General features: G+C 37.9%; 1 protein-coding gene across 1 annotated transcript in view; it reads right to left on the reverse strand.

Moving 5' to 3' along the window:
• col27a1b (collagen, type XXVII, alpha 1b) overlaps positions 1-26,548 on the reverse strand; it is a 113,447-nt gene that overhangs the window by 45,022 nt on the left and 41,877 nt on the right. Inside the window, exons 8-13 of the mRNA XM_084414038.1 lie at positions 12,946-12,990; positions 11,132-11,185; positions 9,958-10,002; positions 7,731-7,784; positions 6,789-6,833; positions 1,826-1,879 (exon numbers count right to left, since the gene is read on the reverse strand). Coding sequence (XP_084270164.1) covers positions 1,826-1,879; positions 6,789-6,833; positions 7,731-7,784; positions 9,958-10,002; positions 11,132-11,185; positions 12,946-12,990 — 297 coding nt within the window. The remainder of the gene's footprint in view (positions 1-1,825; positions 1,880-6,788; positions 6,834-7,730; positions 7,785-9,957; positions 10,003-11,131; positions 11,186-12,945; positions 12,991-26,548) is intronic.

Consider the following 26,548-nt stretch of genomic DNA (forward strand, 5'->3'; position numbering starts at 1 on the left):
AGATGTGAATCATTTCTAGGATGTTGCTAGGTGGCTTGTAATTAGCTCAAGTAAACTGACCTCACCAGAAAGTCTTAATGATATTCTGCATTACAAAAACTTTAAAAGTCGCAACGTAACGGATGTAGTGACAGATCTTTTATACCGTTTTGTGACGTTCATCTGAGTGAAATGGATTATCGAAAAGAGAAATGTAGGACGGTGACTTGATTCTTGATTATATTATTTTAATGCTATTTAAAGAACATAATTATAAATACTTTGCTTGTTACATATACCTGCCACATTTCAGCCGTAAATAAATAATAAATGTTAGCTAGATTATGTTCATTACCTGTCTAGCGACGTATGTTTATGCTGACATATAATTAAATAATGGTTTGCATTTAAAAAAAACATCTATTACGTGTCATTATGCATGAGTTTCAGCGAAAGTTATGACATTTTAACTACATTATGGTTAAAAAAGGGGTAAAAAAACATATGCATGCACAAATTGTTCACAATAAGACCTATAACATTAATTTATAATTAATTATATGTCAGGATGACTTTAGATTAAGAACACTTACAATTATTACTCATAATAAGTAACTTTGAGGGACAGTTCATCCAAAAACTAAACTTCATTTACTCATTCCCATGACTTACTTTCTTTTGCAGAACACAGAAGGAAATCATTGAATACATATTCAGTGGAGTGAACTCAGTACATAAAAACCTCATACAAAAAAAGCCATGCAGCTTTGCTGATCATATTTCAAATGCTCTGAGAAAAGCAACCAGATATTTAAGCAATTTTAAAAGGTAAAATGAAAGGTGAAATGCATCAAATGCAGAAACAGCAGAAGCAGCAGGTAAACATTTTCACCACCTATTGGATTGGAGGCTACTATTTTACTGATAAAATTGATTAATGAAAATTGGGAGTTTGGAATAACATAATTAATTTTTTTGGTCGTTTTTTGGGTGAACTATACCTTTGGGAGAGTAGTTGCAACATGGCTTCCATCCTCATTTGCGGATCATCTGCCAGGTAAATGTTTGATCGCGCATATACTGAATCCTCAACAAGTCACAAGACTGAAATGGTGTGGGACGAATTATGTGCTGAAGTCTAATACTTGAGGTTAGAGGTAAGTAATTGTGATGATTGGCTTAGGAAATAACATTAACAATCTGGTGAAATGTGGTTTTGTGGTCTTTCCTGCAGAATCATTTTTGACAATACACATCTATACATTACTAAAATATTACACTTACGTCTTAGACCAATTCATAATATGCAAATAAGTGACAGAAAAAAAAAACCTTTTTATAATATTATGGTACATGGAAACATGAATAACAAGGATGAAATATTAGGTAAAGAATATGGTAAAACGATCAGAAGTGAAGCAACCCCTGTAATGGCAAAACCAGATTTCTGCTGTAGACTCCAGTAGTGACAGCTGATTTCCTCATTACCAGTATTATTCAACGCTGAGCGGCACACACTGGACGCCCCACTGGCTTGTGTGTGTTATTGTGGTGGCATAAATCAAAGGTATTTATTAGAGTGTAGCGGTTGAAGTGGCCCGGTCAGCTTGTATAATGGTATGTCCATAACAGTGTATGACCGGCAGAAAAAGGGCATGCAGAGGCTAGGAGACTATGGGATGACTTTTTTGGTGAACTTTTCACCAACTGTGTGGTAATATTCTGATACACTAAACTTGATAATAAATATAACCTCAAACATCAATGGTTAAAACTCTCTGAGCATTAGAAAGCTGCAGTTGCCCCACATGGCAGTCGACCAAATGGTTGATGTAGCACTACTTACTGGGTTTCCATCAGGTCCTGGTGGTCCTCGCTCCCCAAAATCTCCTGGAAAGCCCTGAGCACACAAATGTGAGAGACAGCAGAGTTTAGCAGAGCAAGACGTGGAAAAAACCGCACTTAGACTCAGGGCAGATACCATTTGTGCATTGCTGTTTCCAGTTTCCCACATGGTAAACATTGTCCTTTCGCTTTAATCCTGCACAAACCTCTGTAACACTAACACCAGAACCATTCCATAATCATGGGATATTGAAAACTGGATTTCAAAAAGCAGCCACAGGAAAGAAGCAATTGGATAGAATACGTTCTAACCACCAACAATATTTCATATACGTCAGTGGCCAGAATTTTTTTTTACCACTATTTGAGTATGTGACTAAAACAAATTAAAATGAATGTTTTTGTATTATTATTACTGTGGTTAGGTTGGTGAGTTAGGACAAATATCAGATTTTTCTTTTTTATTTGCACCAGTCATGCCACCCATATAGCAATGATTAATAATAAATACTGACCAGAAATTCAAATATCTCAATTGTTGTAATGCATAAATGTGACCCTGGATCACAAAACCAGTCATAAGTCGCACGGGTATATTTGGGAATCACATTATGAAATAAATGTTTTTCTCCAAAATAATGTTGGCCACAATTATTGGCACCCATATAATTTTTTTCGAGTAGAATATCTCTGAAGTATATTCCCATTAATATTTACCTCTTGTTTTTAACACACCAGGGTGACTAGGAACATGAAATTGTCTAGCTATGACTTCTTGTTTCACAGGAGTTTAAATATGACGAATACACAAAGGCCAAATTCCCTTAATCATCCATCACAATGAGTAAAACCAAAGAATATAGTTCTGATGTGCATCAAAAGATTGTTGAGCATCACAAAATAGAAAGTGGCTGTAAGAAAATCAAATAATTAAAAATCCCCATTTTGACCATCAGGGAAATAATTAAGAAGTTCCAATCAACTAAAGATGTTACGAATCTGTCAGGAAGAGGATGTGTGTCTATATTGTCTTAATGCATGGTGAGGAGGAGAGTTTTAGTGGCCAAAGACTCTTCAAGGATCACAGATTGAGAATTGCAGAGATTAGTTAAGTCTTGGGGTCAGAAACCTGCCAAAAATCAAAATAAAAAAATCAAACAACCCCTACATCCCCACATGTTGTTTCGGAGGGTTTCAAGAAAAATCCTCCTCGTTCATCCAAAAACAAACTCCAGCAAATTCAGTTGTCAGACACGACTGGAACTTGAAATGACACAGGGTTCTGTGGTCAGATGAAACAAAAAAAAAAGAGCTTTCTGGCAGCGAACACGCTAGATGGGTTTGGTGCACACAAGGATAAAAAGTACCCCATGTGTACAATTTAATATACCGTTGGATCTTTAATGTTGTGGGCATATTTTCCTGCTGGAGGTCCTGGACATCTTGTTCAGATACATGGTATTGTAGAGTCTATCAAATATCAACAGATAAAAATCAAAACCTGACGGCTTCTGCTAGAAATCTTATAATGGGCCGTGGTTGGATCTTCCATCAAGACAACGATCCAAAACAAACTGAGCACAAAATGAAGCTTCTGCCATGACCGTCCCAGTTCCCTGACCTGATGAGTGGAGTGAACTGAAGAGAAGAAGTGCTAACATGGATCTGGGAATCTGAAGGATCTGGAGAGATTCTGTATGGAGGAATGGTCTCTGATCTCGTCAGGTGTTCTCCAAACTCATCAGCATTATAGGAGAAAACTCAGAGCTGTTATCTTGGCAAAAGGAGATTGCAAAAAGTATTTATAAAAGTGTGCCAATTGTGGCCAACGTGTTTTGTAGAAGTATAAGTAGAAGTATTTCGTAATGTGATTTTCCCCCCACTTTCAATTGTTTTACTTCAATGAAAGGTTACATTTTTGCAAATTCTTTGAATGAAAGATCAAAAGGATAAACAATGCAGATTTATTTTGTACAGCCATTTTGATCATATTTTACAGGGGTGCCATTAATTCTGACCACAACTGTAGTCATATTAGTTAAGACATTTATAATGTTACAAAATATATTTTAAGGCGAGACACTACAGGTGAATAGGGTAAAATTTTTAACTAGCAGATATCACCATGAAACTTTCCCAGTTGATTACCTACATTAAGATGAGAAAAAAATGGATTACAAGTTTTCTGTAATTTAATGTTTAAATATGCAAATCAGGCAATATCTAATCAAATATGCACTAATTTGCATATATTTAAAAAAACGATATCTGAGTATTGGATAAAGTCAGGTTAAAAATTATTTTTTCATTGTGTTCACATATTAGATGGGAAAAAAATTACAGAGGGATTTATGGATATCTACTTTTGTTATCCTGTAAATCAGAAAATACTGTCAATAGCCTTAAAAAAATTATTTTCGCCATGTTTTTTGGAATAAAATGTTATATAAATCAGGCTAGGAATAATATATTTACAAATCCCTCTATAAATGTCTTCATAATATAACTAGGTACAAGTCTGGAAAGTTTGGTGTATATAGGTGCTACTGAAGTGGAGACTTCGGACTTGGAGTATGAGAGAAAAGTCATTTTGAGAAAACGGGCTTTAAAGATTTTTCATCAGCCAATGAGAATGCGCATTCAGCCCTTTTACTTTCACGATTGGTTGCTGATAAAAAGGAAATTACCATATTTGGATCCGACAGGATTGTACACAAGAGAGAGAGCTTCCTAAGGGGCCGATCACACCTGACGCGTTTTTTGCAGTGAGAGGCGCCTGTTTTCAATTGGTTTCCTATGGCAGCGAGCGTTCTGCGCGCTGTTTATGCGCCTGCTGCGCCTCGCGTTTTACCGCCCGCTGCGCCTCGCGTTTTTGAAGTTGAAAAAAAAGCAACTCCGAGCGGAAAAAGCGCCCGACGTCATCGCGTTTCTTTTCACTGTCCAATTGAATGAAGTGAGAGGCGGGCCTTCCGTTTTAGTGATAAAAGCTACAGTTGCTTGAACGCCAGGAGAGTGCGATGATGGAGGATAAACTTGTGGTGCTCTCGCAGGTTACCAGGAGCTTAACGACTTCACGACCGTAACTACCACAATGTTAACAGAAAGTAAATATATTTAATAAAAGGCTGATTTGACGTTTACTTGACTGACAGGATAGTTGTTTCAGTGGTTGCCTAGCAACATAAAAAACGCAGCGCACTGCTCGTTCTGTGTGATGGTAAAAAAGCTGTTTTTCAGGTTCGAAAACGCGAGGTGCACAGCTTTTTTACCATCACACAGAACGAGCAGTGCGCTGCGTTTTTTATGTTGCTAGGCAACCACTGAAACAACTATCCTGTCAGTCAAGTAAACGTCAAATCAGCCTTTTATTAAATATATTTACTTTCTGTTAACATTGTGGTAGTTACGGTCGTGAAGTCGTTAAGCTCCTGGTAACCTGCGAGAGCACCACAAGTTTATCCTCCATCATCGCACTCTCCTGGCGTTCAAGCAACTGTAGCTTTTATCACTAAAACGGAAGGCCCGCCTCTCACTTCATTCAATTGGACAGTGAAAAGAAACGCGATGACGTCGGGCGCTTTTTCCGCTCGGAGTTGCTTTTTTTTCAACTTCAAAAACGCGAGGCGCAGCGGGCGGTAAAACGCAAGGCGCAGCAGGCGCATAAACAGCGCGCAGAACGCTCGCTGCCATAGGAAACCAATTGAAAACAGGCGCCTCTCACTGCAAAAAACGCGTCAGGTGTGATCGGCCCCTAACGGTGCATGTGATGACAGGCTGACGGCAGAGATCGCGAGCAGCATGTTGATTTAGAATGCGAACTTTTGTTGAATTTATGAGAAATCTACAGACGCAAACAGACAAAGTGTAATAAAATAAAGACCTAAATGTGTATTTCGGACTTTTTTTCAACACAAGTCTGAAAGAAGAAATGTTATTGAAGACAAATATCCCAAAATCTCAAAATTGACCAGTAAAAAAACCCCGATGTTTTTGCCTGCCGTGTCTCGCCTTAAGGGGGAAAAACTATCGCTGTTTCCACAAAAATATATTAACCAGTACAGCAGTATCAAACATCAATAATTATATGAAATGTAAAAAAAATTAAAATAATTCCCAACAGCATATCAAAAAGTACTAATAAAAAAGCATATGGCTGCTGCACTGAATTTTGGTTTTGTGAAAACAGAGCCTGATGTCGAGTCACAGAAACAAGCTCAGTTCTCGTCTTTGTCAGCCCTGCAGGAAATTCCATGGCTGAGTGTTTCCTTGCACTGGCAACAGCCAGAAGAAGCAAGAGGAGGACCGGCAGGGATTCGCTGACAGCGCTGTTTCCCCTCTATCTACCGTTACATTATATAAGAGGACAAGAGCTATGACAGCGCACTCCACTGTGTGCTAAACGTGTGCTTGTCTGAAAGCCAAAGTCAACACTTGCACTGTGTGGAGATCTTTTTTTGGTCCTCCAACAAGGCAAACAGTAAGTTAAGGCCGAGGGGCATGTGCTGCCTATCAAACAGATCTGCAGAGTTAGAGAACTGCTTATGAAGAACAGATGAATCTGTGCTTGGCACCACGTTTGTGCTTTGAACTGCGCATAATTGGTAGTTGTTTTGGAAAAAGATGAGCTTGAATTCTTAATGTCTAGTTCTTTTGAAAATAAAATATGCAGACCAACATAATTTTGTTAAATAGAGAATGATTTGGTGTACAGATGGTAAAGACCTTTGCTAATAATTAGTGGTAATTCAGTAGTATTTATCCAGACAGAATAAGATCGATCTATCGATCTATCTATCTGTCTGTCTGTCTGTCTGTCTGTCTGTCTGTCTGTCTATCTGTCTGTCTTTCTATCAAATTCTCTCAAACACTGCCTTTTTAAACAGTGTGAATGGGTCACAAATCAATGAACATAGAGGCAAGTCATTCAGAGGTTGTCTAGAGAGGATGGTGAGAGAAAACTTTACCGGCCTACCCATCTTGCCCTTCTTCCCAGGAACACCAGGTAAACCCTAAGAGGAGACAGCAGAGAGAGGGAAAGCAAGGAAAGACAGGTAAAAAGAGACAGAAATGGCACAAAAAAAGAGCAATTAATCGATTCCCAATCCCAGTGTATGCAACAGACTGTGTAAATGCTGAAAGGTCTTTAGTTTCTATTCTTCTGAACACAAAAGGGTCTCTCAGATCTCTATGAACTCTGTCCCTCTGGGCTTAAAAATAGGAGACATAATCTGCAGCAAGCCATATTCCAGCTTCCGGGGGCTTATATTGCCATTTCCACAAAGTCGGAATTTACCAGCTTGAGGTTACTGAGCAAATATTGTGAGAACTGAGACTAACTACTGTTTTGAAGAGGGATCGCTGTGTTTTTAGTGGAGCGTGCCCCTTTCACCAGGCTTCCTATTCAAAGCAAGTGCTTTTGATTTACAAGCCACCATTAGAAAGGAATAATGATACATGAATGGCATGTGTAATAGTGCAGGGTCTGTTCCAGTAATATTTCCTCTTGGGGCAACTAAAACCAAGACTATACATCTCCATCATGCCATACAATTTTACTAAAGACATCAATGAACATCAATGGACTTTTAATGAAAAAAGTATTTTTTGGTTTGTTTGCTGTGTTCAGATGTACTTGTATGCTTATGCTTTGTAAAAACTGAAAGCGCTATTTAAAGTAAACATTTTTGACATGGCTAATCTCAATATGGCGGCGCCCATGAGGGGTTGATGTAAAATAAAACAGATATAAGACTTATGTCTGGACTCTCTGTCTGTACATCACTTAAATATTTCTATTCTATTCAAATTCAAAAACTATTTGCTGTTCAATTCTGAACAGTGTACAACTTTCATAATTAGAAAAAAATATATATATACTTAAGCGCAGACACAACAGCAAAACTCACTCTTTCTCCATCAGGTCCAGGGAGACCGAAGACGCCTGGGATTCCAATGAAGCCCTAAACCAGGGGAGTGTAAGAAGACAAGAAACAAACAGAGAGACTTTAGAGTTATATGGTCCAAATATCCCTTGCTAAACAGCAGACTGACTTGCGAAGGTCTTTTGAGGACAGTGGTCGCTCGGTGAAGATCTAGGCCTTGAGGCAAGTGTATATGCCCATGGACTGCATGGTGCTGGCTTCCACGATGTAGTCCAAGGGCACATACCCTCACACCAGGGATCACGCTTGCCTTCAGCAGGATGGCTAAGGATGGGTCACAAGGTTAATACAAATGAACATACAATGCAATCATGAAGAGAAAAAGACAAAAGAAACATGAGATGATGCACATTATTATATAATAATAAATAAATCAACATAAAAAATCATTACAAAAATATAACAATGTTAAAACATTAACATAAAATCATGTTTTGTGTTCTTATATACAGTAAAATAAAAAAAAACTAACCAACTTACACATAAATAAAATCTTTCTGGCACCAAGGCAGAGAATAAAAAGAATAACAAGAGAGAAAAGACATCGGATGTACACTGCTGCCATATACTTTACAAGACCAAATTGGTTTTAAAATTTTAGAGGAATTATAATGTAAAACCCATCTGACAAATCCCTGAAAGCAGTATACTTTCAGAGCTGATGTTCTGAGGTTTTATAATGAAAACACCTTCCAATAACTGATCCTTAAATGTCTACTACCATTTCCTTTTCTGGTGCCTTTCACAGTTTCCAAACTGGAAAACAAGCTTTCAATACCAAATATGCAGAAGCCCTTACAAAACTTTCCGAACATAAATGCTCAATCACTTTAAAGTAGGGCTGAACGATTAATTGCATTTGCGATAATATCGCGATATGATGAAATGCGATTTTTTTAACCGCAAAGCTGCGATAGTCTGGTCACGTGACACGCGAGAGTAAACAAGTCTGTATTGCAGATGAAGCATCAACTTGGCACGCGACACATACAGACCTGGCTACAGGAAATAACAGTTTATGTTTAATTTATGTGATATTGTGTTATAGATTCTCTCCAACGATTCTGTATCGATTAAGATAATTTCAGATTTATGTCTGAGCTTAGTTTTAAACACAGATACGTGATGACGCGTGTGCATAACAACCGTATTCTGCTTGCTTCTAATTCCTCTGTCTCACACACACACACACACACACACACACACACACACGACACCACTCGAACCTTACGAGAAATAAGTTAATAAAGTTCGGAAAAGTTTAAGCGAATTACAAGGACATTCGCGGGCTTCATTGCACAAAATATGAGAGATGCGCGGTCTGCGTGATGTTACTTTTGTAGTGCGCGGTCTCGCCTGCCGGTATTTTACTTACAAATGTTCTACGAAGGCATCATATGTCTTGGAATGCAGTTGGCTTATATATTAAAAATATGAAAATCACCGACAGAAGCTGCTTTCAATTTCAAATACTCACGTGCGCTTTGCGAAGAGCGTTTGAGCATGCGGCTGTGAGCGACTCTGTCTACGTGGTTAAATGTACTTGCATCTCAAAATGCTTTTATGACGCGAAATTAATGTGACACAGTCAGTTATTAAACAGACAGGACAAACCACATCTTATAATTTCAAAAGAGATGAAAACGTTCAGACAGCCTACTCTTAAATACTGAAAGCACTCTTTGTTTATTGCTTGTAATATTTTTTTCCCTCTTTGTTATTTGTTTTGAAGCTATATTTGTTAAAATTATTAACATGTAATTGTATTAATTTAGTTTTTTAATGTGTAATTATTATAAGTAGGCCTACTTATAATTATGTAATTAAATATTTTAAGTTTTATTAATATGATCAATTTTTTTTAATTGATCGGCTCACGAGGTGCCTAAAGATTCCCTTCCCTATTTTACAATGATTTATTGCTTGTTTTTGTTGAATAATAGAAAAGATAAAGAGCTTAAAAAATAATCGCATATTAAATCGCAATCGCAATATTGGTAAAAAAAAATCGCAATTAGATTATTTTCCAAAATCGTCCAGCCCTACTTTAAAGCAAATTTATAAGTAGGAGTAAACATGGAATGCAAAACATCTTAACTGTACTCAGTGAATACATGATGATCAGTTTATAGCCAAGACAGTTGAAATTATTTCTGATAAAAAACAAAACAAAACAAAACCCATCCCTTACCCGTGTGCCTTTTGGTCCCATATTTCCTATAGGCCCTGGTAAACCCTACAAAAACACAAACAATGCAATATTTCATGCCTGCAAATTGGATCAATAATAATGTTGTGCCTACAGAATTGGAATCACAAAATGAAGACTTCCATTTTATGGAGGCCCAAACAGATTTATGCTGTTGAAATTTTGCAAATACGATCTAGTGCTCTATTAAAGATCCACTTTATTTTTTTGGTCACACTTTAGTTTAGGGTCCAATTCTCACTAATTAACTATAGGTGCTTATTAGCATGCATTTTACTAGGATATTGGCTGTTTATTAGTACTTATAAAGCACATATTAATGCCTTATTCTACATGACCATCTCTTAATCCTACCTAAATGAACAACTGCCTTACTAAATAAGCAGTAATTAGGAGTTTATTGAGGTAAAAGTCAGTTAATTGTTAGTTAATTGTGGGAATTGGACCCTAATCTAAAGTGTGACCATTTTTTCTCCTAGGCTATTTACACAGCCATGACTAATACTTTTTTTTTCTGCACACACACATCTAGCAAATATTAACAAAATAGTTTGTTTAGTTGTTGATTTAAATTTTTAACAGTGTCTCTCAGATATCGCTTTCTTCACCTTTAAGGAAACATTAAAGAGTTATATCAGATGAAAAGCTAAATTCCAGTAGGATTTTCTAGAACATGCCTAATATTAAAGGTATATAAGACTAGAAGCTACCAGAAACATTTATTAGGTTGTTGTAGTTGTTGTTGCTTCCCAGAATAAGTAAATCTGGTAGGTCACAAAGAAAAGCTGGGGCCGATCTAATAATTTCCACCAATTACATTTAAGCTTAGCAGTGGGAGAAAATCTATCAAAAAGGGGAGGATTTTCTTTTGCAAATGACTTTTCCAAATATCAGGTATAATTCATGCCTTTGGAACCCCAAAAATGATTATTTTACTGCTAGCACATTGAGCTCAAAATATAAAATCCATTTTCAGTGCCTCTTAATTCCAAAAACAATTCTAATTTCTCAAAAATGATGTCAAAACGTGGGTCATATTGGCAGAGCAAGCTCTTTTAGTCTCCAATGCAAGCCCTGACACTTTGCTACTAGTCTCATTATACTCGTATCTGTGAGTATTGTGCAAGCCAGCAGCACAACAGAAGATTTACTGCACCTGCCTGCCAGGATAACCTTTGGCACCCGGGCTTCCATCCGGTCCTCTTTCTCCCTGCGGTGAAAGAGAATAAAAAGTATAAAGAGGAAAAAATCCATTACTATAAATATGTCATTAGCACTGGAAGCTCTTCTTGTAGAGAGCCATAACAAACAAAAAGAAAGATAAAAAGCATAATGAAGAGAAGAGAGAGGAGTTAAAAGCATTTCTATTAAAACAACATGTTATTCTTATGCATGTCTGTAAATAGTTTCAGCCTTTTTTCATGTGTTGCCATTTCTGTCAATATGACAAATACTCTGGTGTGTGGCCCACCACAGAATTATGAAACAATAATGAAAGCGTTTTAAATATTATTATACTACTGTAACTCAACAACTCTAAATTACAGAAATTCATTCAATGCTAGAAATTGGAGGAAAGTCCAGACCGTCAGATCAAGTGTCAGACAGACTGATGCTGGCAAAACTCAACTTTTAAAAAAAATCATATCTTCAGTGTCTTTCTAGTTTTCTGTGTCCACTGCTTAGTGTGTAATTGATGTATCCTAGAGTGGATGCTTTGGAGTGCATCTCAATTGAGCAGCAAAGTAAGACTGTCCTGATTAGATGAAAGATTTGTTGTTACATGCAGATTTTAATAGGGATGCCAATTTAATGTGTTAATTTAGCGTCATTAATTGTGTGACAAAATAATGTGACAAAAAAGAATGCATTTATTCTTTTGTGTGATTCTGTCCTCTTTACAGTATATCCAGTAATCTGGGGCTGTATTACAGAAACATCCCATCTTAAGTCTTAAAAGTCTGAAAAAATTTGAGAAGTTCTTCATTAATTTCTAAATTTCTGGGCGAAAGAAAGTGAGACCATCACTGGATGTGACAAAATTCTGTGAATTAAAGGGGTGGTATAATGCTCTTTTCACAAGATGTAAAATAAGTCTCTGATGTCCCCAAAGTGTGTATGTGAAGTTTTAGCTCGAAATAACCCACAGATATTTTTATATAGCATGTTAAAGTTGTCACTTTTTAACACGTTTTTGTGTCTGTCCCTTTAAATGCAAATGAGCTGCTGCTCCCGAAACAGGGGGCAGAGCTTCAACAGCTTGTGTCCTGAAAATGTAAAAAACCTTTTTGTTTATGTTTAAATTTATGTAGCTGATGTGGAGTTAACTATCTTCTAATCATTGATTAGCATATTCTGTCTTGATAATCTATAAATCGTGTTCCGGGGGCGGGGTTTATGTAAATTCCAGGGTTTGTGATGTCACTAACCCGGGAGGAATGTTGTGTAGTTTCTATCAGTCGTTTGTTGTAGTCCTTAAAAAGTGATTTCTTTAAAAGCAAATATCTCCCTTTGCTTTGAACTTTGAGCGTTGTAACTTTGCAGATGTTGTTTATGCTCAAACAGCAACATTACACACTAACTAAAGTTAGAAAAGTGAAATCATAATCAACCACCCCCTTTAAATAATGCCTACTCGGGAATAATGACAATGAAAAAAAAAGTCTATTCTGCCAGCTAGCAAACTTGCAAACTTGAACCAGATGCAAAATTTACGTAGGGAAGTTTCTTTGCCACCAAAATGCCATTAGACAAAATACTTTGTCATGTTGATTCCACTTGAAATTAATGGATTTGGGCTGTGAAAGTTTGCAGAGGTATGGAAAATGTGACCGCACCTTTATGATTTTTCTGTAATATGGCCCGTGGAGTGTACTATGGTATTGGATGTAAAAATCATAGTTGTTAATTCCTCTAATTCTCCTCTTGTGGAAAGTAAAAAAAAAAAAAATGGTGTAAATGGGAACTCACTTGATCTCCGGGGTGGCCAGAGGGACCAGGATGGCCTTTCTGTCCCTAAGCAGAGAGAAAGAGAGACTGAGTGTTGCGAAAGGATATGATAATTTATAGTTGGAGGTCAAACAAGAGGAGGTAAATTACAGCAAGGATAATGTGCCTTTAAGGGAGTCACTTCTCCAACATGTGCTTAATCATATCCTGGGGGGTTTCCACATAAAGAGGCAGCAGAAAATGTATCATGATCTCTGAACTTTAGTCATTCTAAAGGAAGTGAATAATTTTCCGTGAATTGCTATTAAATGAACATAGGCTAACAGTTTGTTCTCATTACACAAGCAATTTCATTCTTTTTGGACATGATGTGATGAAAATTTGCCTTTGCATTTGATTTGTTTGCCAATGAGATCAATCACAAGAACAAAGTGAAACCATGTACAATCCCAGCGGTTAACCAATGTCCCCAGGATGGAGGGATGGAAAAGTAATAAATGTAGAGAAACTTAGCAGGTCTCAAAGCGCACATCAACAGATTCTACACCAACAGCAAACCACTTCCAAACCAATTCCAACTCATTAACAGCTGAGCAGATGGTTAAACTGTCTGGGGACAGGCCAATTAACTCTCATATCAGCCCATAATGAGAGGAAGACAGCGTTTTATGCTTATTTGGTAGCAATACCTCTCCAGGTATTATTTTTATGAGAGTTTACCGCATTACTGAACTATGTACTGCAACTGCTTCATTACATCTGCAACTGCTTCATTACAAATTTCTCGTAAGCGAAAAAGAAAATGTTGTGCAATTGGTGTCACGAGGGACATCATGCACTTACTTTTATTTATTTCAAATTTTGAAGGGGCACCACAGCCATTGCTAGTGTTGTGGTCAAAAATGTTGAAACCAAGACATTTCATAGAAAATTTACTTTGTATTTAGGTTTGTAATGACTGGTGAGTATGTGAAAACAGACTTTTCTATTGAACAATTACTTTCAGAAGAACAAGAACCAATGAACAAAAATATTATCTCTAAAACAAATCAGAATCAACCTATGGAACTCTTCAAAAGGACCAGTGGTTTAATGCAAGAGAAACATTCATGAAACTCAATCTTCAATGTGCAGAGGTACCACTTTAAGAACTTCTCCTTCTATGAAAATTTATAGGGACTGTAAAAGTAATGAAGACATCATCGACACCTTCACAGTGAGTGAAAAGTCATGTGGTGTTATGTGTCTTGGCTAGGCTATTTGGAATCACAATAACAGAGAGGAAACTTCCAGTGACTAGAATTCAAGAAGAGGAATGGAAATTCTATGGTAAGATTCAGCTCTCTGAAATAAGATGTACATTGTGAGTATTACTCACACACACACATTATATACGTAAGGGATAATACACGATATTACATGTGAGCTCCTGCCCCTTTAATCACTAACAGTAAAGTGCCCTTTCGGTCGTATTGCGGTGTCCCCAGGAAAGCAATTTCCCCCCTGCAACCCAGCAGAGGTCTGTGCATGCTACTGGTCCTAAAACACAAAACATACGACTGTGACACAAGAATGTATTGAACTGATTAAAAGTGTTACAAAATATTTTTATTTTAAATAAATGCTGTTCTTTTGAACTGTCTAATCATCAAAGAATCCTGAAAAAAATTTTTATCACATAAAAAATGTTTCTTGAGCTCCAAATAGAGTAATGGCTGCTGAAAATTCACCATTTTAAAATTACATTTTAAAGTATATTCAAATAGAAATGGTTACATATGTAACCCCAGTTCCCTGAGAAAGAGAAAGAGACGCTGCATCAGCTGCTGACGCTATGGGGATGCAGCCTCGCGGAACCCGGTGTCTGAGGAACTGGTACAAACACACCATAAAATGGCAGATGCAGTGCGAAAATATTGCAAGGTGCGCCCCAGAGAATAAGAAAGGTGCCTGAGAACACGTAATCAGATTCGTATTGTCATGACCGAAGCATGGCAGCGCAATGCAGCATAACCCTAGAGGTCCTTTATCCTTTTGACGGAACTTCTATGCTGCATCAGCTGCTGATGCTATGGGGATGCCATACCAACTACACCATGCTAACAAACTACAGTGAGTGAGTGGGTCTTGCAACCAAAACAGCCTTCTCTTTTCGGACACAGTAATAATTATAGCTCACACTTTGGGTGAGGAGTGGGCCCAACCTCCGTTTAGACGCCCTAGCCCTACTAATAGCCACAAGAGCTAGAGGGGGAGGGGAGACACTCGATGAAAGGCCGCCTTTTCCCACCACTCCTCGGAGGGGGAAGCCGGGCAGCCACACTCGTCTTCTGCTCTTATTCCTAGGAACTCATTCCTGGAAAGGGCGTAGACAACTTAGTAGGGGCCTGAACCCAGTGAGGGATATTCTTCCCAAAGGGAACCACCTGCATTCTCGCCTCTCTAAACCTGTCCACCACCGTCTCAGTGGCAGTGCCAAACAGCCCCGATGGCGAGACAGGGGCATCAAGGAGGTCAGCTTTATCTTACTCAGAGGAAGGAACACGGCACTTGCATTTTCTGCTTGCCATTATTCTGCTTACCTTCTATAATTTCTTCACACACTGCTATCTTTACACAGCACTCAAAAAGACAAAGATACTTCTTCCTGAAGACAAAGAAGCGGTTCTTAGGCGACGTCAAGGCCGGACTTACCATTGGGCTTGACTGGGCTGCAGCCCATGGGCCCCGCCCTGTAGGAGGCCCCACCTATACCTGTTTATGTTTATTTGATTTGTACAGTTACCGTATATGCCAGTCAGAAATTATTAGCCGCATTTCCACTGTTGAGCCAGTACGCTCGCGGGCTATAAACGGGCCAGCCAGAGCAAATAGTTTACGACTGCGATCGAGACCATAATCAAACTGCATAAACTGGTATTTATAATTATTTCACATAGAAGAAGGATACACTTATTGAATCGCATCTGCTCTGATTAATTTGTGATCACGTGGCTACTTTAAACAGCTCCATTAAGGCTACAGTCCAAAAGAGTGCACAACTAGAAAGATAACGATAAATTCTCATATGTTCTCAATCATTCTCAAATTCTCATTATTTCTTTACAGAGGATGACAAATTATATTAATGTTCCACTAAATTATGCGATCTGAAGAGTTTTGAGCGCTATTGTCTCATTGCCATCACATCTCATTGCCGTTTTTGCTCCATCAAAAGCCGCTCCATTCTATTTGGTGCTGATCCGGCCCAGCCAGTACGGATATGGTTTAATTTTCCACTGTGGCGCTGATAACGGAGCTCTTTGGAATGTAATACAAATGTGTTAGTCGTTGCCCTGGTAATACAAGAGTTTACAGATGCTACGAGATGTAAAAAATGGCTGCGTTAAGGAGGATGATCAGATACTTCTTTTAATTGTATTATTAATTTGTGTTTACGTCACTCAAATAGCGCCCTTAGCCCATACAACTGAATACAAATACATTTGTAACAAAATACAACTGAAACCTAAAAAATAGAACAAAGTCCACTGCGTCTCCGAGCATCATAGTGTTTTGTTCCTCAGATTAGTAGCCTAAATGATTCAATTAGGCTATAAATAAAGTATGAATCTGTAAGGATTCAACTCACTCATTTGCCACCACCTGGCGGGTTTAACTTAATTTCATAGTAGCCTACTATCGTTATTTCATTTTTCCAATCATTTAATATTTCTTGCCTACATGAAAACGTTATATTTATTTAATCTCTTAATATAATTTATGCAAAATCTATGTATGGATTTTGTTGATAATGATTTCATTTGATTGTAGACATACAGTGTATTTTTATTCAGATTTAATTTATTCATTGAATTTAAGAATCTAACACAGATATGACAATTCATTTTTATAATACTATCTCTGGCTTTATTGCTCAGTGTTATTTCAGGGTTTTGATCTTCTCTCAACTTAGAGAGAGAGCAGATCCTGTATTTTATTGTTATATAACGACTATTTAATATTACATACTTTGATTATGATAGGCAAGTTGCATATTAATTGTTCTATGAACCTCAAGCATATTTACATTTTTTTTGTATTTTGTGCTACTCCATATGATGTTCTTGAGGTCATTTGTAGTGTAGGTATAGGGCCCACATGTAACCACAAACCCAGGGTCCTTCTTATACGCTGAGGCGCAACTTGCAACATCATCGCATTGCGTGCTTGTACACATGCTTTAGACACCGGGTTCCGCGAGGGTACATCACCATAGCGTCAGCAGCTGGCGCAGCGTAGAAGTTACCTCGAAAGGAAACTGTTATTATAAATTGTAATAATATTTCACAATATTACAGTTTTTATTTTATTTTGAAATATCCAACCTTGCTGAACATAAGAGACTTCTTTCAAAACCATCTATAAATAATCTATAAATATTTTGCAAACAAATAATGCCAGAGCTTATCATGATCTTAACCAAATGGTTTTTTTAGTAGATCTATGTCAGTTCCCCTAAAGTTCACACAGGTGTAACATGTATCCTAATTATTATCTATTATTTTATTAAACAATTCAAAACCTAACAACCTATTTTTTTTATCTTTCTTTAAAATAAGTAATGCAAACCACTTGGTTTGATAATTTCTTACATAATGCAATGACATTCATACATTTCTAAGTGTGGTTTCAGTATCCAAATACATTCTGAGGCTACTGTATGTGATTAAGAGCAAACGTTCCATCCACAGCTTCTGTGACAGTGCCAAGTCTGCCAACTGTTCCATCAACAGTTTTCTGTGTTTATCTGTGCCTGCTGGGGCAAATCTCTTTACAAAACGCTGCTCACAGAAACCTAATTAGCAAGGACTCTTCAAAGTAAACAAAACAAATCATAGGCTGGCACAAGCGATCAAAGATAGGTTAAATGCATACACACGGGCTTGTGATCTCCACACTGGAACTGAGTGCTCTGTTGCGGCGGACAATGAACAATGCCCTTCCTCCCCCTAAACTATGGAAATAGATTACATAAGGATAGGGAAGTCCCTAGGGTAGAACTAAAGAGTCAGAGAAGGAAGCAGGACCAGTCTCCATTGCCATGAATAAAGGAATGTGTCTTGCCATTGGTGCTTATGCTTGTGCCATGCATAAACAGAGAACAAATAAATCCCAGATGTGTGAGCTAAAGAGAAAGTAATAAAAGGAAGCAATTATTTCTAGCCTGAGCACATGTATGATGGCGCATGCATGTGGTAGACTTTTAGAAGGTAAAGTCTCCCTTCTATGTTTGCACTTTTTTTGTCCAATGTATTTTTCATGCCATCATGTTTACATTTTCATACGGTTAGAGGTATGTGAAACACCATTACACCTTTTACACTATCACCACTATACATTTACACTATCACCAATAGTTTTGTATGATCTGTTTCTGTTTCCCTCATTTATTCACAATTCACTACATAATGAATGCCATGTACAGTAAGTAGTTCAGTGAGTGAATAAACATGAGTGAATGTGGGCACAGCTGTATGGCACATTGTGCATGACATGCCGAATTCCAAACGGCCTGAAATCGAATAATCAGAGATCAAGACACATGCAAATTTGATTTGTAAAAATCCGATTTCATGCAGACAACAAAAAAATACAAAGCCCAAAAGATGGTGAAACTGAGCAGCAGACAGACTTAACACAATATCTCAGCAGCACTTAGAAGATTTAAAATTTCCCCACTGGGAAACAGATTCTATTAGTCAGAAATACAAAAATAGAATAGAAACAGGGTTGTTTGCCAGGGATGCATCAGGAACGATCCAGAGAGAAAAATGAAAAAAATGTGACCCAAATTGGCTTGGACCAGTATATGGAACTGCGATTTTGGAGTATACTTTGCAGTTTCATCACACAGAAGCCAAGCTGTGTTGTTCAAAGATCGCCGCCTCCATTTCTGCAATAACTTCAGGTGAGTTTGAACCGTGATTAAGATATGGCAGACAAATTTAGTAACTTGATCGGTAACCTGAACAGTCCTGGAACAAATAGTGAGACAGAAGAGAGAAAACGCTGTAAGCAGTTGTGGTCTGAAGCTCTGACTTTCAAAACAAAATTTTGCAGAAATTGGGTTGTAGAAAATGGGTAGTCAGGATTTTGATTACGATTGGCAAGATAAACAACAACTTGACTGGCTACGAACAAAGAAAGAAACTGAACAAGTACAAAAAAATTTGCCTCGTGTTACTTACGATGATTACAAAAAGCAAGTAAATTAAATTATGGGTCGGGATCATTTCCTTGGACAAGTGTGACAAAAGATAAACAGAAACTCTGTGAAAACCCCTTAGAATATTTTGAGCATTTCCGTGCAGCTTATGAAAATTAATGTTCTGCCAATGATAATGATGAAGATTATGATTTGACTATTGTGATCAAATCCACCACTGTCGGACTGTAAAAAGAATACCGAGAACTGCTTATCAGTGTCTCTGTTTACATTCCTGATTGGGACACACTGCTTCAAGGGTGTGCAGTAAGTTGGAGCCGTTAGGAAGCTCACAATGATCAAAATGTAGGCAAGGTATGTGCTGCTGTAGTTGAGACTGACACACAGCAGTAAAGACTGACAGAGAGTGTTTTACAGTAAATGGCCACTGAGAAGGTGAGAAAATGATAAAGTGACAGAAATTTCTGGTGTTAATGTGAGTTTGAAAGTAGATCAGTGTCTAATATGACGATATTAAAGTTTTCGTCTGAGAAAGAACAAGAAATAAAAACCAGGTCAAAAGATTGAAGTCTTAAGGGAATCCTTTTGAAGGAAATATCTATAATAATATTTTTTAGAAGTGAATTGATGAATACAGGTTGATGTAAAATGAATGATTCCAACAAATGTGAGTAGCAAAAATAGATATAAATTATGTTTATTTGAAAACGCATGTCATTTCTGGCAAAGATGCCTTAAGCTGGGCTAGAGTTAAAAGATGGTACATACATTTTGATGTTAGACGTTTATGAGAGTGCAGTGTACCAGTCCTGAATGCCTCAGAGTCTCTCTTATTCAATGTCAGCTAAAAGCTGTTATCTGAGCCTGTGTCATAAGTGATATAAGCTATATATAGTAAAGCACAGTGTTTCAGTTGAAAATCATATACATGGAGATGTTAAAAGAAATCATGTTACAGGCAGTTCAGATTTTATACATTTAGAGGGCAATTTGTAAATGTTTTAAAAGTAAAACTGAATGAAAGTCTTTAAAATAATAATACAGACCTTAACCGATAGAAGTGACGTTTTTTATTTTTATTTTTTACTAGTTTATTTTAAGACCAGTAACTTCTTTGTCTCATTTTAATCTTCACCATACAGGGCCGATGGCTCCGGCCACAGATGTAACAGTACACTGAATAGACGGTTGTGATAACTAAATTCACTGAGTATATTCTCAGCATTGCGATTTTGCTGATTATGATCAAATTTGTGAGCAAGTTGTGAGTGCTCACCTTTTTCAATTGAGGTAAAAATGTATCTCTCTAGAAACGTCTAGAGTTATATAGGCGCGCTGAGGGAAAAACCACAGAAAAGACTGACCATCATGGGAAAATCTCAGAGTATCCACCAGGGGCGTTTCTAGGTTTTAAAAACATCAGGGGCTGAGCCCGAAACATCAGGGTCTGGGGGAGGGTAAATAGATAACATGATTCGATATGAGAATAATGTATATTGTATGCCTATATGCGTGGGGGCAGACTGGTTTAAAAAATCAGCCCTGGCACTATAGCCACACCAGCCCACATTACCTCACAGACACGCGCATTGAAATGTGAGGTAGTTAGGGGGGTTCGGGGGTATGCTCCCCTGAGAAAATTTGGATTTCTCGGACCTACATATGTGCATTTTAAGGTGTTTGAAGGCCAAAAAAATTGGATAACAAATAGCTTTAAAAGCATGTCAGTGGGCAGTAGCATAAATTATTTGTCAAGCAGTTGACAGGTGAAAAACACATTCGAGGACCATACAAATATAAAAAATTCATCAACTCATCAACTTATAATAAATATATATTTATACTTATGAATTATCAAGCTGACTAAATCACACGACTGCTCAGCAGTTCACATGCACTCACAATAAAAATACAATATAATTTAAACCAAAGACAAGCTCATTATACAAAGGAAAAAATATTACAGATCTAGACAAATTGAGTTGCTTATAGTTAAAAGAATGTCATGAACGATCATTTCAGTTCAGTAGTGCGTGATATTGAAGAGTGCGCGCCTCGAGCACACGGCTGACAGAGGACTGTGCTGACTGCGTTATTTATAAAAAAAAAAAAAAAAAATGATGTGAGATTGTTCGCTGTTGCGCGCAAATCCTGGAGATATTCTAGGCTGAAATCACTCACGTGGTGCGTCTCTGTGTGAGACAGATTTCAACAATCACCAGTCAGAGACAGCAGCAAAGCCAAAGCACAATGAAAATAAGGCAACTTATGATTTAAATGGTTTACATAGGCTATTGTCCGGTTTCATATTTGTCAGTCAACTTTTCAAAAAACATTCGGGGCTACACTCAAAACATTCGGGGCTGAAGCCCCGGCAAAATCGGCTGGCGCCGCCTCTGGTATCCACTGTACGTCCGACTCACTGCACTGTATTCTTCCTTTTATTCTAAACTGAACTCAAATGGCACTAAGAATTGGGTAAGAGAGAAACCTAAACCACTTAAAGGAGCTTTAAGCGATGTTGGGTGACGTCACTTCTTGTTGACGTTCGAAGTATTGTTAAACAAAATGGAGGCTAGCTCGACCCTCCCTCCTCCTCATCCCGTCCCCTCCCCCCCTCCATTCCTGAAACAGTCATGTGTCGGCCATATAAAAAATTCAAGAGAATCTAATTCTAACGTTAGTCGTTGTCTAGGACATCTCTCCTCTAGCTAACTTCCCTCTTCATGCTTCTCTCTCCTCCACTCCCCACACCCCCCTTCATGTGCATGTGCACTAACCCCCCAACCCCCACCCCCAAATCATTCATGGCGGTTATTGGCTGAAACACTGTTTGTTATGTTTCGTGGTCCAGGTTGGCCCAGTTTGTTTTTGTTGCCATTTGTGGAGCCTGGGCTGTCTACAGAGACCGCGTTTTTTTACAGTGTGTTCAGGGGACAGGCAGCTAGCGGATAGTGAGGAGATGTTTGCTGTATGTGACAAAAAATGTTTCAGCCTAAAAAATGTGTGACATCGCTTAGAGCACCTTTAATTGGGGAAATTGAAAAATGCAAAATAAGATATACACCGATGTTTTGCCAGATGAGAAGATTATTCTATGCACCTCTAATTAATTCCTTTTATAACTGTTTTAATTTCCCTTGCTTTTATTTTGTGCTTATTTTCTATGCAAAGCACTTTGAATTGCCATAGTGTAAAATTTGTATTCCTTTCTATGTAAAGCATTTTGAATAACTGTTTTCATTTTCCTTGCTTTTATTTTGTGATTATTTGTATTCCTTTCTATGTAAAGCACTTTGAATTGCCATAGTGTATGAAATGTGCTATATAAATAAACTTGCCTTGCCTTGCCTTGATTCATAAATGTAATCACTAACTTCTTGTGATTGCTGTTGATATCGAGCGCTACTAAATTAGCCAAGATAGCTTAGCACTTACTCAATTTAGACTTGATATATTTCATCTCTAGAAACATCTGACAGTTCTAATTTTGGTCCAAAACAAACATAGTCTAAGATAGTCTGTGGTATCTGTCTCCTTTTGACTGTTTTGTACTATTTTTCTTATGTAAACCTTAGCTACAGAAAAAAAAATCATATTTGTTTCCCTCTCTTGACCCGAGAGTGTCTTTTTCTGAAACTATTGCAGACACAGATCCTCTTCCAGGTAACTATGAATGGATGCCTCCAATTCCAAAAAACGCAGCTTGTTCTAATTCCATTTCACAGTCGATGCCAAAGGACAGTCTTGCTCCCAAATGGTCATTCACCTCTAGCTGAGTAAAAGAAAAAGTTTTTTTTTTTTTTTTTTTCTGCAGAAGCTGGCCCTTTTTTCTCTCATTCAGTAAATCTGTGACAGGGATTAGCAAAGAATGAAGTTTAATATAATTATGCTATTACAACCAAGGACATCTATGGGACTGATATTCGGTTACAGATGTGGTTGAAAGTCTTGAGTTTGTTGATGTTGAACGAACATATTCCTATTGCCCAGACAGGTGGCAGGGAATGGCGTGTTCAAAAGCCCAGTTAAAAAGGAAAGAAAAATAACTACATTTTTTTAGCTGAGAGAATGTGATGTTAACTGTTTTATAGCAGTCTTATCCCTGTCTGAGAATTATTTTCAGCCAATTCCTAAGGCTAAAGATTCCTAAGGCAAATTTCCTTTCAATTCTGCAAGGTTTTTAGCTTAAACCATGCAGCATAATGACAGCACATGGTGAAGGAGAAGCAGTTCTTCTTGTCTCCAGTACTGTACGGGTTTAATTATGGTTTACCCATTTTCAGAAAAAGCGCCAGGTGTTTTTAGTCCCAGACTTCTTATTGGCCTTAAAGTCAATATTTGTACAATTTCATAAACGCAAGTGGTGTTTGCCCGTACAAAGTTTATTTTGCAAAACATAATGCTAGGATTTTGTGGATGGTTGCTAGGGTGTTGCCATGCAGCTTCTAAGGTGTTTAATGCTTAAAAGAGACACCTCAAACCAGCCTCAAAACCAGACTAAACTTGTCTTCAGTTGATATAGATGAAATCCCAGCCTGACCAGCTTCAAAGCCAGCAAACTAGACCAAAGAATATGGGATTTTTTGCCCGTTTTATAGTCCAGCAAGCAAAATCGGTGAGTCTGATCACAAACAAAAAGCATTTGCTCACCTCTACTCAAAAAGCCACACAATTTGAGGTCGTTCACTTCTGTAGCACAAATGTTTAATGGTGACCTTTTACAATGAGGTTCCATTTGTTAACATTAATTATATTAGTTAACATGAACTAACAATTAATAATGCTCCTATAGCATGTATAAATCTTAGTTAATGTTAATTTCAACATTTAATAATACATTACTAAAATAAAAAAGTTGTGTTTGTTAATCATTTTAAATGGACCTGAGCTAACATGAAGTAACAATGAACTAACATTAACAAAGATCAGTTAATATGGGAACAAATGTATTGTTCATTGTTAATTAATGTTAGCTGATGCATTAACTAACGTAACTACTGGGACCTTATTGTAAAGTGTTACCAGTTTAATACTTAGGGTAAGGAGTTACCCGTTTAATACCCGATTAGGAGCAAGAATCATGAGCCCCTTTCACACAGCGCGATGATCCCGGCATATTGCCGGGAAATTGCCAGAATGCCTTCAGTGTGAACGCAAACATGACCCGGGTTTGATGCCAGCATCGATGCCGGGTTGGGGACCTAGTAACATTGCCGTGTTCAGTCCCGGAACGCGCGCTGTGTGAACAAAAGCCGTAATAATGCCATGTCGTAGTGATGACGCTGAAGCCGGGATCGTCGCCAGCTAGTGAAACGGTACGTAATGTGCAAGTTTATGATCGAATCAGAGAAAAAAATGCACAAGCGTGATTTCTCGAGAGAGAAATCGCAGCTCATAAGCAAACTTAAGACGCTGCTGAGACATTACAAGTCACATCGATGTCACGTGTCTTTACGGGATTTTTACGGGTTGTGTGTGAAGTGAACGCACTCTCTGATTCCGGAAAATCACTGGCAGTGTGAATGAACCAAAATCAAACGAACCCGGGTCAAATCCCGGGTCACTTTATCCATGTATTTTCCGGAATCTGTGTGAAAGGGGCTATGGTGATGCTTGTCTTATATGCTTTGCTCTGAAAACAAAAACTGGTTCAACAATGTCTGAGAACTTTGATAAGTAAGGGCAACTGAGCATAGAGCAGCTGAGTGTGGGAATATGAGTAATAAGAAAGGAATCTGGAGCTTGTAATGACGAATGAAGTGGAGTCAGCTCTACAGAAATCATCTCAGGACACATCACAGATAAAAATTTCTAACATATACACTGCGTGCAACAGTTCACCATTTGCAGCTTGGGTCTATGAAATAGTTACACACACCAAATGACAAATACGGTGTATAAACGACCATTGCCAACATGGTCCCAGTGAACCTCAGTGAGAAATAAAAGGGGTGGAGCAGCACAATCTCCAAGCAGACGTTAGTAGCCTACGCTTGTCCTATTACAACACACTGTCCAGATGTGCCAGAGTCCACATCTGCTGATCCCTAGTTTGAAAGGACTGAAAGACTGTACATCGCTCACTACTTTGGAATTAAAAGCATAACTCAATCCCGACCAATTGTTACCTGCTCATATGACCAAATGTGTCAGTGCTACTAACTGTACATGTGTTACTTTACAGTACATTTGAGTATTACTTTTTTTCATTTGTTTTATTGTTACAAGATTTTGTCTCTGGCCAAGACCCATGGATGGAATAACTTTCTGGTGTGCTGCCAGCAGTAATTCAGCACAAGTAGTGTCTGCAACTATTTTCCACCAGCTTTTAATTTTTTTTTCTGTGGCTGTGTGATTGGAAACACATGGAGGCAGAGAAAATGCCAGGTAATTCCATTATTTTACAATGTTTCAGAGAGCCGTTTGATCCAAACTTTCAAACAAACACTTATAAACGCCATTGATTCTGAATATATGTGAAACTGCTGATGTAATATGATGTGCATGTGTGGGTCTCTTTGTGTGTGTTGTTTGACTGCATGTGCAACTCAACAGAACATTCAATTACTTAGAATCATGCCAGTGTACTGTGTGCCAAATTCTTAAACCCAATAGAAAATGTCACTCTGCCTCATCGGTGAAAGTTTCTTAAAAGCTTAATAATAGCACATTTTCCCATTTGGAGTAAGTGAGTATGGACGTCTTTGCAATTTGCCATTAGACAGATTGTAGCAGAATGGCTGTAAGTGTTAGTAAGGGGACCTGGCAGAGTCAACTTAATTTCAACGGTGTAGACTGAGCGGTTTAGACTGAGCGGTGTAGACTGTGTACATGTTCACTGGAAATATGACTGTTTTGAAGCAGGCCTTCTGCCCTGGCCAAAGTGCTGTCGGTTCATTTGATTTGCTATCCTCTTACCTCTTTTGCTGCACTATAATGACACCTATTTGGTCCTGTTCAGTAAAGCACATTTTAAAATAAAATACACATACTACATGGAGGTAAACCACAGTATTTTACAAGGAAATTTCCACAGACTTCCCTTGGAATTGGAATACAATGAGGTCATGTGCTGGCTATCCCATTCACAGCAGTGTTTGAGGACATCAAGGTCAGCTGGACATGTCTGAAACAAATTGGGTTTCTCTCCAGAAAAGCAGGGGGAATTTTTCTACAAGAACCTTTTCCAATGGGATTTCACACAACTGATTTTAGTTCACAGTTCGAGAACCTGTTTCACATTTACTGAGTTGGACTGATGTACTGCCATCCAGAATATGCAGTGATATGATTTCATGTGAGGGATTACTTTAAGCATCGGCTGATAAAGCAATAATGTTTCCTGGAAAACATAATGATTTGCTGTTGCAAATTAAGTGTGCTGAACAATTCCAAACATCTGGGTTGGGAACT

This window comes from Rutilus rutilus (genome assembly GCF_951802725.1).
Source record: "Rutilus rutilus genome assembly, chromosome: 7".
Classification (NCBI taxonomy): domain Eukaryota; kingdom Metazoa; phylum Chordata; class Actinopteri; order Cypriniformes; family Leuciscidae; genus Rutilus; species Rutilus rutilus.